We start from the raw sequence: 13,824 nt of genomic DNA on the forward strand, positions 1-13,824 counted from the left end.
GTTTGTTGTGTCCCCTCTGTCTGAGGTCACCAGGACAGCACCAGGACATTCCACACCCTGCCCCTCTGCTCTGCTCTGCTCTGCTCAGCCAGCTGGAACGGAACAGAACAGCCCGCCACCATGTATTGAAAACACAAAACACCATCCAGTCTCGCTATAGTAACGGCTATCCTCTAACTAACAACAGCTCAACATTCAATTTCAGATTATGCCGATTATGAGCAAAGTGGATTTCTATAATGGATTACAACAATAGACTATGCCATTTAGCAGATTACTTTATCCAAAGTGACTTACAGTCATCGTACATATATTTTACACATGGGTGGTCCCGGGAATAGAACCCACTATCAAATAGAACAACACCTCACAGCAAAACTCCCCTATCTGACCTAAATAACTCGTACGCATATGTATCTGTACTGATGTATGTATGTTTTGAAAGATGTCTGAAAGATGCTACTGAATGTCAATTAAATATATGAACATGGAAATGTAATATATGAACGTATTTGGATGGAGGCCTAAAGTAATGGGTCTCTCTTGTTTTTCTCAGTGTTGTGTCAGTAGAACCTGTTTTAGGTTATGTTGTTCTTATTAAAAATGTGTGTAGTTCAGTCCTTGAGCTATTCTTGTCTATTGACACTCTGTTTTATGTCATGCTGCATGTTTTGTGTGGACCCCAGGAAGAGTAGCTGCTGCTTTGGGAACAGCTAATGGGGATCCTTATAAAATATGAAATGCTATCCGGGCGCTGCAAGTGCCAAGCTCTACCAACTAGGCTTTTTCCACATGTTGTTAGGTTACAGCCTTGTTCTAAAATGTATTAAATTGTTGTTGTTTTCCTCATCAATCTACACACAATAACCCAAAATGACAAAGCAAAAAAAAGTTTTTAGAAACGTTTGCACATTTATTTAAAAAATGAAAAATGGAAATATACATTTACATAAGTATTCAGACCCTCTACTCAGTACTTTGTTAAAGCACCTTTGGCAGCGATTACAGCCTTGAGTCTTCTTTGGTATGACGCTACAAGCTTGGCACACCAATATTTGGGGAGTTTATCTCATTTATCTCATTCTTCTCTGCAGATTCTCTCAAGCTCTGTCAGGTTGGATGGGGAGCGTCGCTGCACAGCTATTTTCAGGTCTCTCCAGAGATGTTCGATCGGGGTCTGGCTGGGACACTCAAGGACATTCAGAGACTTGTCTCGAAGCCACTCCTGCGTTGTCTTGGCTGTGTGCTTAGGGTCGTTGTCCTGTTGGAAGGTGAACTTCCACCCCAGTCTGAGGTCTTGTGTGCTCTGGAGCAGCCACTGTGGACCTTCAATGCTGCAGAAATGTTTTGGTACCCTTCCCCAGATCTGTGCCTCGACACAATCCTGTCTTGGAGCTCTACGGACAATTCCTTTGACCTCAAGGCTTGGTTTATGCTCTGACAAACCATTTCTGTGCACGGGGCATTGTCATGCTGAAACAGGAAGCACAGAACCATCTAGAATGCCACTGTATGCTGTAGCGTTAAGATTTCCCTTCACTGGAACTAAGGACCCTAGCCCGAACCATGAAAAACAGCCCCAGACCATTATTCCTCCTCCACCAAAATTTACAGTTGGCACTATGCATTAGGACAGGTAGCATTCTTCTGGCATCCGCCAAACCCAGATTCGTCCATTAGACTGCCAGATGGTGAAGCGTGATTCATCACTCAAGAGAATGTGATTCCACTGGTCCAGAGTCCAATTTCATGAAGCTCCCGAAGAACAGTTCTTGTGCTGACTTTGCTTCCCGACGCAGTTTGGAACTCGGTAGTGAGTGTTGCAACCGAGGACAGACCATTTTTACACGCTTCAGCCCTCGGCGGTCCTGTTCTGTGAGCTTGTTTGGCCTACCACTTCGTGGCTGAACTATTGTTGCTCCTAGACATTTCAACTTCACAATAACAGCACTTGACCTGGGAAGCTCTATCGGGGCAGAAATTTGACAAACTGACTAGTTGGAAAGGTGGCATCCTATGACGGTGCCACAATGAAAGCCACTGAGCTCTTCAGTAAGGCCATTCTAGTGCCAATGTATGTCTATGGAGATTGCATGGCTGTGTACTCGATTTTATACACCTGACAGCAACGGGTATGGCTGAAATAGCCAAATACACTAATTTGAAAGGTTGTCCACATACTTTGTATATACGGTGTACCATCCCATGTTCACTGGGCAGTTGTATCATTGACCCAATGTATGCTATGATGTAGACCACAAGTAGTGTTGTTTCCATTCTGTACATTGAACAGCAGGCCTTGTCTCTCAGGTATAGCAAGTGAATGCCAGGAACACCTGTATGAGGTGTTGTGTAATGAGAGGCCTGTGAGATGTGTGTTTGTGAGGTACGTATGAGTTGTGCGCATGGGTGTGTGTTTGAAGTAGCTTAGGTGTGTGTACATTTGAGGTACCATATGTCTGTGGGTGTCAGGTGTGTATGTGAGATGTGAGTATGTGAGTTATGTACGTAAATGTGTGTGTGTGTGTGTGTGTGTGTGTGTGTGTGTGTGTGTGTGTGTGTGTGTGCGTGCGTGCGTGCGTGTGTGTGTGTGTAATGAGTGGTTCAGAGGAGCTGTGATTATTCTCGCCTCCTGCAGTGCGGGTCCTCCGGCTCTGTGGGCCCTAGAGAAAGCGCCCTGTATTTAGCGTGTGGGAACGCACATTCTGCCCCTTATCGCTGCATTGTTGCAGTCTCTCTCTTTTCTTCTCTTTTTTTAACTAATTGAATTCTTGACTCCTGAGCCACAGGCCCAGCCTGAGAGAGACAGAAGAGAAAGACATGAATTTCAGGCTTTTTCTTGCGGTTGAGTGGGGCAGAGCAGTGGGGGTGAAATTGGAGTGGGGGGGCTGGAGGGGGCGTCTCCCTGTACTTTGATACTAGAGGTCAGAGGTCAGCCTCCCTCCGTGGTGAGAAAGTGGCGAATCGGGGCGGTTTATCCAACAATCATTTTCTTTGGAAACTTTCAAAGGCATTGCCCCTGCAACATCTTTGTAGTTGTGCTTGAGGAATTCTAGACAAAACAAACCCCAAAAAAGCGCCCCTTTCTCACCTCTCCTCAGGGTAGCTTCTCCCTCCAGTGGCTTCCAGCCCCCTCTCCTTTACGAGTGGTCAGTGTAACCCCCCCTCCCTCCCCAACCCCCTAGTCTTCCCGACATACATTGTGTGCCTGCATTTTGGCGCTGAGAAATGGATTGATCTCATTGGTTCTTTGACACTGAGCGTAAAACCCTAATTGGTCCTTTGAAGTAGTCTGTTATTGGCTATCCCTTGCTGCTCACCCTGTAACACATGCGCACAGGTGATTCTCTGGGCGTGTGAGTGACAGCTTTTGTGGTGCCTCTCTCATGGACACACAGTTATTTGATTAACTGATTAACACCAGAGTTCCAATCAATCAATTTATCAAATTGTATTTGTATGGCTGAAGTTTTTCAAATAAGCCTATATTTGTGACAAAGTGTCCGACTTAAACCCACAATGAAAGGTGACAATGGCAAGAATTCCCTAGGAGGGATAAACCTAGCTTTCATTCCATTGGTCCTAGACCATTTCCTTACTCTTCCTACAGAGCAACACAGCAGCAGTAAACAGCACCACAACTCAACGCAACAACCTATGGTAGGAAATCCAATCAGCTGTGACGCCATGCTCTCTCCCGTTGAATAGTGACCTGCCTCGGCAGCTCCAGCGCCCAAGACTCAACCTGTTCGTTCTTGTTGGCCCAAGCCTGTCTGCAGGAAACACCTCAGTCAACTATTAACCACCTGCCCCGCTTCCTTATAATTCAAAAGCACATCACCAAGAGTGGAAAGTGAGGGTGAGAAGGGGAAAGAGAGAGGAAAAGAGAGAGACAGAGAGCAAGAAGACCAGTAACTGAACCCATTTTCACCCTCATCCTCTGTCACTAATACAGCAGGTCCTCATATCTAATGTGAAGTACGGGGTTGGGGAGTAGGTCTGTCCCTGATCATGTCAGAGTCAAGTCCAAGACCCGATTCGACCCCTTTTACTCAATTGCTGATCGATGACAGAAAACCTTTTGGACATGGACCCAACAGAGCCCAGGCCTATTCCAGTAACCACGTGCCATATGAGGTGGGCCTCTGGACACATACAGTATCCCACAGCGTGGTGTGGAAAGATACACTTGATTGAGAAAAGCAATCTGAGAGAAAAGGCCAGGGCCAGATTTACTGCTGGGATCAATCTCGTCCAGCGCAGGCAGGGACAACACGGAGCCGCATCAGCCTTGGCATTTCACTGCGGCCACAATACACCTCTCTGTAATCCTCTAACAGACCTTGAGGTGATTTTCACTGTAAAACGAGAGAGAGGGAGATGGAAAACAAGGGACACCGAGAGAGGAAGATTACACGGAGAAAGGGGGAGCGGGGAGGACGAGGAGAGGGAGAGGGAAACATTTCAAAGCCCCCAGCCTGAACACTAGGGTTAATATAAAAAGAGCAGTGGCAGTGTGGCGGAGCGGAGGGATGACCATTGGGTAATAGCAGTATAGAAGTGGTACTATTGACAACAGAATATGGATATGACCATTGTTGGTTAGCATACACTCAATGGCATGACAGCATAACAGATACTGTGGGAAAGCAGCTCTAGAGGAGTAGTGAAGCTACAGTACAGTAGCATCGCTACAGCAAGGCATAGCCACGTTAGCAATAGTATGGCAACCCCCTGTCACCTGCTGCCCCCCCTCTCTCTACTCTTTAGATTTCTTCATTTTAGAAATGTATTTAACCTTTATTTAACTAGGCAAGTCAGTTAAGAACAGCCTGGAATCAAACCAGGGTCTAGCACTGAGATGCAGTGCCTTAGACAGCTGCGTCACTCGGGAGCAGCATTGACAACACAAGGGGCTCCCTCCCTCCCTCTCTCTCTCCCTACAACACCAAATCAAAAACATGGCACCACCACCCCGTCGCTTTCAACTGTCCTTTAAAACAACATTAAACCAACTTTAAATTCCATGGTTAAACCATGTCATGCAACGTAGTTGGAAGAGTGGAAAGCTGTACAAAAAAAAGAGTTGTTTATCAGATTTATTTTGAGCCATGTCCTTAGTGACAAGACCTGTGTCATGCAATCACTTAAAATGTATTGGCGGTACCATCACATCACTGACTCTGGCTATAACATCTCTCTCCTTGTATCCCCCTAGCTCTAGGAGTGATCAGTTTGAAGGGGTAGGTGAGTTTATAGGTTTATCAGTGAGTTGACACCTTGATTCCTAGGGGCCTTTTAATTAACCAGGTCATTGGCCAGTGTGTGGAAGGAGCAGATCCATTATCAGGGGGCAGCAGGCTGAGGCACGGCTGCTATTTCAGCCAGCAAATTGGAGAATTAATGAAGTGGATAATCGCCCCGTACTCTCAGAGCTGACGTCCTGGCTGAGCAGACAAGGCCACCGGGGCTCAGCGTGAGTGTGTGTCAGTGTGAGAGTAATATATACTGAAGGAGTGTGTATGACAGAGAGAGCGAGTGAGTTCATATTGTCCGTGACCCTGTCTGTGTGTCTCTAAAATAAAAGTGTGTTTGTGAAGTTGAGTTTCTGTACTAAATGAATGTATGGCTGAGGGGACAGGGGTCAATGAGCAGACACAGCCAGTCTCACTACAGTATCACAGTCTTCCAGGTCTACCCCATTTCTATTCCTGTCGATGAATGGACATGGAATGCATGAATCTGAACAATCCACCCAGAAGATGATGGGTATCTCTGATCGCCTGAATTGAACGGAGTTGACCCAGGGCCTGTTATCCGAGGGGAGCTGCTCTCTGTGATCGTGACTCATGGTGTTTCCACTCTGCTGCGGCTTTAAGGCCAGTTTGACGGATCAGCTGCCTGCCGGTCTGGGGCAAGTGGTGAAGCAGGGATACTGTTACAACCTTGTGCGTCTGTGTGTCATTAAGGGTGTCTGTTTCTGTGTGTGTGTGTGTGTGTGTGTGTGTGTGTGTGTGTGTGTGTGTGTGTGTGTGTGTGTGTGTGTGTGTGTGTGTGTGTGTGTGTGTGTGTGTGTGTGTGTGTGTGTGTGTGTGTGTGTGTGTGTGTGTGTGCGTGTGTGTGCATGTGCGCGCGTGCGTATGTGTGTGCGCGAGCAACATTAAGTGTGTGGGTGTGTACATGGCTGAGCAATCAAAGGGCCTATGAAGGCAACCCCGCTTTGCCTTGATATCCTGTTTTTTCACCTCTCTCGATCCCTCTTTCACTGTTCCCCAGACCACCTGAGGGAAAGAAATATCGTCCTATGCAGTAAAAGAGGACAATGAACCCACTGCTAGGGTTCATCTAGCCCCAACCTCGACCATCACCTAAACCCAAATTGGTGGCTGACAATTGTTTACATAATAATGGCATTACCGAAGCCAGTGTTGTACTGGACCATGGGGCTTGTCCTGAGGGGGCAGGACTCTCATATATGATGTTAATGTAGCTGTCCGACTATGTTGGAACATTCTAGGCATGTACGTACCTCTATGTGGGACTAATAGCCACAGACACCTTGTCATTCATGGGGATAGTGCCTCCGGGGCAGTTGGAAGACAAAGTCCAAATCTAAAAGAAAACGTGAGGAAAATACTAACATTAAAACCATTGTAAATGCGATAAAACCATAGGTGTCTGTGGTTGACAGTTAATATGCTAATATGCCACAGGGTGGAACACACAGAGTTTCTGATGTCAATTTATTCGCCCAGCTTGCATTTGACACACACTCTTGGGTTGCCACCCAATGGGACACTGCAGTAGAGCTCTGTCAGCCAGTATAATTTTAAAGAAACTGACACATTATGTGCTAGCACACTAGTGTGTGTCTTACCCGGGCTGTTCTGTCTCTGGAGCCGCAGACCATCAGTCCTCCTATGCAGCCAGGGCAGTTCACCTCCTGCTTGTGACCTGAGTACTCTACAGAGAATCCATTCCTCCTGTGGTGCACCAGGATCTTACCATCTCTGTAAGAGACAGATAATAGTTCATCATAACAGACGTGAGTGTGCTTCTATGGCCGTGGGTCTGCAGTAGTGATGATGCTTCTATTTTCGTTAGTCTAAATATGTTCACAGCAGGAATGGCATATGAGTCCTGAAGCAAAATGCTGGACTGAACTTCAACCACTGATAATATTCCTTCCAGGAATTTGGGTCAAGGCGATTATTGCTCGTTTACCTTCCTCCACTAACGAGGTGCGCACTCCGATGTCTGCAGACAGATACAGCACATCCCCATCGAGGCTGTATCCATGGCAACGAGCTGTGGGGGGGGGGGGGACACACACAATCGAAACATTTGTTTTTCTACACCTCACTTCAGACTTCACGGATTGAGGTGACACGATGACTAAAAGGAGATAATGATCCTCCCTTTAGTTGAAACCTTGTCAATTGCACAACCAGAAGGGAACACTTTTTAAAGTCATCTAAGGATGGACAGTAAGCCAACCATTGACTCTCTGGATAGGGCATAGCAGTACTCCTAATGAGCTTCTCAGCCCCAACATCGAAAACTATAAGCTATTCAGCCGCCATTTTTCAAAGACATTAACACCTAAATATCTAATACCATTTACTTGTACACAGCTTTATGAAAACAAACTAACAATAGCGCTACAGGAACTCATTGTCAATTATTTCTCCCTAACCCTTCACGTTGCCGTGTGTCGTGTGTTCATTGGGGCTAGAGATGAGATGGATTAGGATAACTTCTGACATCTACACGATGTCACCGTGAGGCCAAAACTCACAAACACACTCACTTAATCCTCCATTTGAGTGTGACTTCCTTTCTGCAGATCCCATGGCTCCAGTTCTGAGATACCTTCACTCTGTCCTTCAGCGGGGATGTGGAGATACCTGTAACACGGACAGTGATGCGATAACACAATTATAACCCCCGAAGAATAACAAATAAACATAACCACCGAACAGACGACGCTCACTAACAATTCCCTAAAAAGGCTTAGAATTACAACATTGCATGACATGAATATCACATGGCATAGTGGGACACCTCAAACAGAACCATATTGTTTATATGCATGTTGCAATTAGGATCTAGAGGGGATAAGAGCAGTTAGAAAGATAAAAGACTGGTCAGACCTCAACTCAACAACGTCATCCAGGTCTGGGTTCCCAAAAGCATCGTAGCGATAAGATCATCTTAATTCCATTTACACTAAATGGACGAAAGATTATCTTAGTGCTACAACGTTTTTGGGAAAACCCAGTCCAGAATAGTAGCATATGTATTCACATGTGTTCAGGAGGCTGTGCCAGAGGGGGTGGATACGGGCTGGAGGAAACAGCCTGCTCCTCTCACAGAGCTGAGGGATGTGGTATCCTGTAGCTCTCAGCAGGAATGCCAAGTTCATTTACACTGGCGTTAGGCTGCATCTCAAAGGAGACCCATGGTTCGATTAGAGTGGCTGTCACTGTGGCACATGGAGCTGTGCTGGGGGGAAGAGGCAGTGATGCCAGGATGGCTCAGGTCCAATTCACAATGTTAGGTTCTCTAGGCCAGTCAGTCAGACTCCACAGCAGCAAGTGGGAAGAAAAAGGCTATTTCTTACAATGAATGTTTCATGAAATACAGTGTCGCCATGTCAACGTAACTACAGTCATTGACCGAGTATTTTATTCTCAGCATTATGTAGCAGCATGACTGTGCGCAATAAGGAATGTGTTATTATGCAGCTATAACTGATTTATAAACGCTGTAAGTTATATCTATAGCATGTAACCAACCACCAGGCTATCTGCATACATGTTTACATACTGAAGCATTGTAGCCCATGCACTACATGCTACAGTGTTGCATAATTTTGCATCATGGAGGACAAGTGGTGTGACAGACTGTATGTAGCAAGCCGGGAAAATATGTAAACAGCGCTTGGGAATTCATGATGCTTACTTATCATGAAACGACCACTGTAGCCTACTGTACGAATAACAAATGTATTTCTTACACATCCGCTTCTTGTCATGACATTCCAGTGTTTATGAACTCTTTCTCTATCTTCCTCCTTACTGCGTCCCGATTAGCAAAATGGTAAACAGTTTTGCAAACTTGAGAAAGGCGACTCAAAGACTTGTATTCCAAATATGACATGATGTGGTAGATAGAGCACATCATCTGGTAACCGGAATAATAACATTTTAAGTTCTTATTGAAGAAGGTTTCTCTTTTCCGTTTATGTGTTTCCCTGTATATTTCTCTAGGAGGTGTATTGCCTCTTCTGTGGTAGTAAAAAAAAAATCTAATAATAGCGGTGTTTTCCGCGTTTTCAGAGCGCGTTCAATAGAGAAGACACAAGAAGCCATTCCAAAACAGTAACAGCAGAGCACGCGTTGACGTCGTGCAACGTAATGACGTCATACACCTATAACCTGTTGCTCTGTCAGGGTACATGTATAACGTAGCAGGCGTGAAAGAAACGCATGAAACTAGATCGCTTACCTACTGGTTTTGACGAGAAGGGGGGAAAATACTGTCGGGGAAGTTCTGTTCTGCATGTTCAACCAATCCAGTAAATGTTTATAAGGATGGAGTGTTGCCTTGTTAACGTCCAAAGGAAGTCCTGTCAAAGGCTCTTTCCATTTATCCTGAAAACCGGAACATCCGGCTGTTGGGGACATAGCAAAGGCTAGGGTATATGAAATTAAATGTCTCACTCTCCAATTATTATATTGCTTGTATTTGCAACAGTGACATGTATTGCTTTCCTATACTGTGGCATTTTGAGGTGTTGAAAACCTACACACACATTCCACAGTGCTCTATAGCTAACTGCTGTAATGTTTTGTTTTATTCTGCAGCTCTATTTACTAACTCTGAGTTTAAGCTCGTCATTGCTTGGCCAGGTGGCCTCTTTGGCTGTTTCTCCTTGTCTTCACTGTTTTCTATGGGCTATTCTGGCATGGGCATGAGTTCCCCGGCAGCAGACATGCTCCGTGGCTTGTGGAATGCCCCTCAGTCCTTCTGAGGGGCTGAGGCATATTGACTGACCCAGTCTCTCTGATGTTTTTGTTGTGGGGTTTTTTTTGTATGGCGAGCTTCTTGTCATTGCTGGCGGACCCCCATCTTGTCAGTATTTAAATCTGTCATTGTCTGACATGTTTTTCTATTACAGCCACAATGGGCCCGTTTGATCAAGGGTTATGGTATGTGATAGGCTGTTTGATCAGAGGTCATGATGTGTGATTGGCAGAAATGCAGCTTCTAGGTGGCGCTTTCTATTTTAGACCAAAGTGGCAGCGTAACCTTATCTCATTCCGCGTTGTGACTGTGTTGCTCATAGAGAGGTGACGGAACTGAAACCAAGTTCCCTGCAACAACTGGATGGCGACCAGGTCAGACACAGGTGACCAGGTCAAACCAATATAGGACCATAGGAACCACATCCCACATCAACATTATGATTTAGAAAACATTGTGATTTAAAAAACAACATCATTGACTCTCTGTATGTATCTGACGAATACTGTTTCTAAGCAAAAAGCACCTGCGGTTCTTGGGATGATGCCAACTGTGAAATACTAGAATACTGTGGAAAAAGAGTACTGTGGAAAAGGCTTTATAATGCAAGGACAATGGTTTCAAAAATGTTTCAAAGTGTTTTATTTTCTCTGGACAAGTTTGTATGCATTGTAAATCATGTGAGAACCACATATGTTAAATCTCTCTGCATGCAAAATATTGCTCCTTTTCACCTGCAGTTCTAATCTATGTCCAGAATTGAAGGTTATTCACCAAAAGCAATAAAGTACCAAAAGTTGAACAGTGGTGAAATTACTACTAATATCGACCATTCAACTGTCGCAAAGCTCAAAAGTTTCGTGTCACGAGCATCCATTTGTGCACATTCACATCACGAGGGTGCTCTAGCCTTCAGTTACAACAGGCAGCCCCAAAAGTCCTTGATCAGCTGTGCATAACGGCACATCACTGAAATATGCAGATCGTTTCTTAGAGACATGTCCTCGGTTGAAAGCTGCACACACTGAAAGGCCATGTCCCAAACACTGGGACACCTAAAAAAAATCATTTATGGTCGGGTCTCCAGCTGAACTGACATGGCTAAAAGGAAATGAAGAGGTTGGGAGGAGAGAGCTGGGGAGCAGAGGGGTGCACAGGGGGGTATTCCCTTTTGATCTTTTTAAAGCAGAGAGGGGGGACTCTCCCTGAGCAGGCAAACACATTTAACTGGTAATTGTTCAGATCATTCTGACAATCAGTCTTGGAAATGCATGGACAAACAAAAGTTTACAGCTCCAATTGGAAAAGTCAACAGGTCTCCCGTAAGGCCCGTATAAACAAATGAAACGTATGAGTTGGAGCTCCTCTTTGATCAGTGTTTGCGTTTCAATTATTCAGCTTGGTTTGGCTGCTGGCTCTTCCCTAACACTGAAGGAAGAATAAGGACATGGATTTAAGGGGGATCTCTGTCACATGGAAGGAAAATCAATACAACTAGTATTCTAGGCTCCAAGAATGAAACGAAGAAAATGGGAGTTAACTGTGCACTATTTCTGGACAGTGTCAAACACACAGAAACCTCAAACCCACTTGGTTATTGATGGCTGCTTATTGTGGTTTTCCTGTTGTTTTTTTGTAATATTCTCTACATTGAGAAAAGTAGATGGTAAACATACCTGAGACCTCAGTATGAGTCTCCTGATCAGGAAGATAATAAAGGAAAGTTTGTGGTATTTGATCTCACACAAAAGTTGTACTTTTTTAAAATTAAGATATATTTAGATGTTTTTTATCAGGGCAGTTTGCATCAGTTTGTAGCAGTTCTGTATAGGGAGGCAGGGTCGTGCTCCTTGCTCACCCCTGCTATTCTCCTGTCTCAGCGGGGGGGGGTGGGGGCTAAATTGCTCCCTAAGCAAATGAAGAAGGTAGTTCTTGTTTATCTGGGGTTAAGGACGATGGTTGGGGCTCAATAAAAAACGAAAGAAAGCAATTTTACCCCCTGTTTCTGCAGCAGAATTGCTCTGCATTTGCAAGGCTTCACAGGCTACACAGAAGGTGCGACATTTCCCACAACGTACTCCTTCCCCAGTGTCTTCTGGGACTTTAGAGTCATAGGACCAACACAGAGCTGTAACAGAGTGGGCAGACTAGGGAGTCACTACAGAGAGCCCAGGGGGACAGAAACCCTGTTAATCCATCATGGAAGGACTCAATCAGATTAATGTCAAGTTTTGTGAATAGACCTTTTAATTCAGTCTTCAAGTATGGAAGAGCATTTCAACTCCTAAGCACTGACTTAACAATTAAGATGTGAGGTTAGATACGGTAAGATATAGTAAGGCGTAAGAAAGGAAGGGTGGGGGGGGGGGGTAGAATCATGACCATACAATAAAAAAGGCATTTGGGATAATGATCCTCCCCAAGACAACAGAATTCAGTCAACATTGAAAAATAGTTGTATGTTTTTTATTTTTTACCTTTAGGCAAGTCAGTTAAGAACAAATTCTTATTTTCAATGACAGCCTAGGAACAGTGGGTTAACTGCCTGTTCAGGGGAAGAACGACAGATTTGTACCTTGTCAGCTCGGGGAGTTGAACTTGCAACCTTTCAGTTACTAGTCCAATGCTCTAACCGTTAGTCTACCCTGACGCCCCAGAATGATATACAGTAAATCTTAGACATAAATGCTGTGGACTTTCAAATAAGGGACATTACCAATTCGAATCTGCAATGAACAGACTCCTTGAAGTATAAGTTGCCAGTGAAGCCTGCCATGCTGCTCTTCACTGAGTTCCATAATTAGACTTTGCTCTGGCATACAGAGCTCAACCAGAAGGCCTTACTATGCCTTAAGTAGAACACACACCAGAACGATGGACGGCCGAGTGCAACCGAGTGCCTCTAACCAGAATATCGGACGTCATTTTCTGTTCATTTTTCGAAGATTCTACACCCTCGGTAGGTGGTCTCTGTAACACACAGTGGCCATATCAAGATACTGAATAGCTGCCTGCTGCGCTTGGTTGCCCGTCATTCTGATATGTGTGGGTTTTTTACAGAGATGCATCACCAGGTCTTGTTCTGCCATGCAGAGCTGCATCAAAAGACCCTTCTGTAGCAAGATAGTTCTGCTTAGTCTGATATGGGGGAGCAAGAGAAGCAGAAGGGTTCAGAAGACATCTTGGAAAGAAATGAATCCCTGGAGACACTGTGGCCAAGGAGTTGTCAGAACCCAACCTCCCTCACTCAGCACAGCTCTCCACCCATGAGGACACCGTCCACAAACAAACACACACACACCGGGGCTGTCCAATCAGATTATAAACACACACAACGGGGCTGTCCAATCAGATTAAGCCCTGAGGTGTTAAAGGAGTGAGATGAAAGAAAAACAGCCGTCTGCACACAAAGAGACACAGACAGTAACTGAACCTGGAGAAACCAAAGCCTTAAACAAACACATTGCTATCATCTCTGAGACAGTTACTGAACCTGGAGAAACCAAAGCCTTAAACAAACAGATTGATATCATCTCAGGAGGACCAAGCAGAAGAAGACCAACACACTTCTATATGCTAAAGGGCTCCAACATCAGTGACCTGCTGTAGTCTTACACTGCTTGCTATAGACTGCTGCTTGGCCTTCTAGGGGGATAATAGTAGCATTTCAAACAGAGCAAAGCAGGAGGGAATCTCTTCCCAACTCTTTATCAAACTTTACAGATAGATATTTTTCTACTGCATGGTTGGAGGACGAAAACATTTCCCGCTGTAAAGTTGACATTTCTAAGATCA

The 13,824-nt window shown here is 44.9% G+C and overlaps 1 protein-coding gene across 1 annotated transcript in view; it reads right to left on the reverse strand.

The window, feature by feature from the left end:
* LOC118376499 (F-box/WD repeat-containing protein 4-like) overlaps positions 1-9,385 on the reverse strand; it is a 30,475-nt gene extending 21,090 nt beyond the window's left edge. The window contains exons 1-5 of the mRNA XM_035763214.2: positions 8,965-9,385; positions 7,811-7,907; positions 7,225-7,308; positions 6,878-7,010; positions 6,535-6,612 (exon numbers count right to left, since the gene is read on the reverse strand). Of these exons, the coding sequence (XP_035619107.2) occupies positions 6,535-6,612; positions 6,878-7,010; positions 7,225-7,308; positions 7,811-7,907; positions 8,965-9,037 (465 nt within the window). The 5' untranslated portion in view covers positions 9,038-9,385. The remainder of the gene's footprint in view (positions 1-6,534; positions 6,613-6,877; positions 7,011-7,224; positions 7,309-7,810; positions 7,908-8,964) is intronic.
* Positions 9,386-13,824: the final 4,439 nt, after the last annotated feature.

The sequence above is a fragment of the Oncorhynchus keta genome, chromosome 2, assembly GCF_023373465.1.
Source record: "Oncorhynchus keta strain PuntledgeMale-10-30-2019 chromosome 2, Oket_V2, whole genome shotgun sequence".
Taxonomy (NCBI): Eukaryota; Metazoa; Chordata; class Actinopteri; order Salmoniformes; family Salmonidae; genus Oncorhynchus; species Oncorhynchus keta.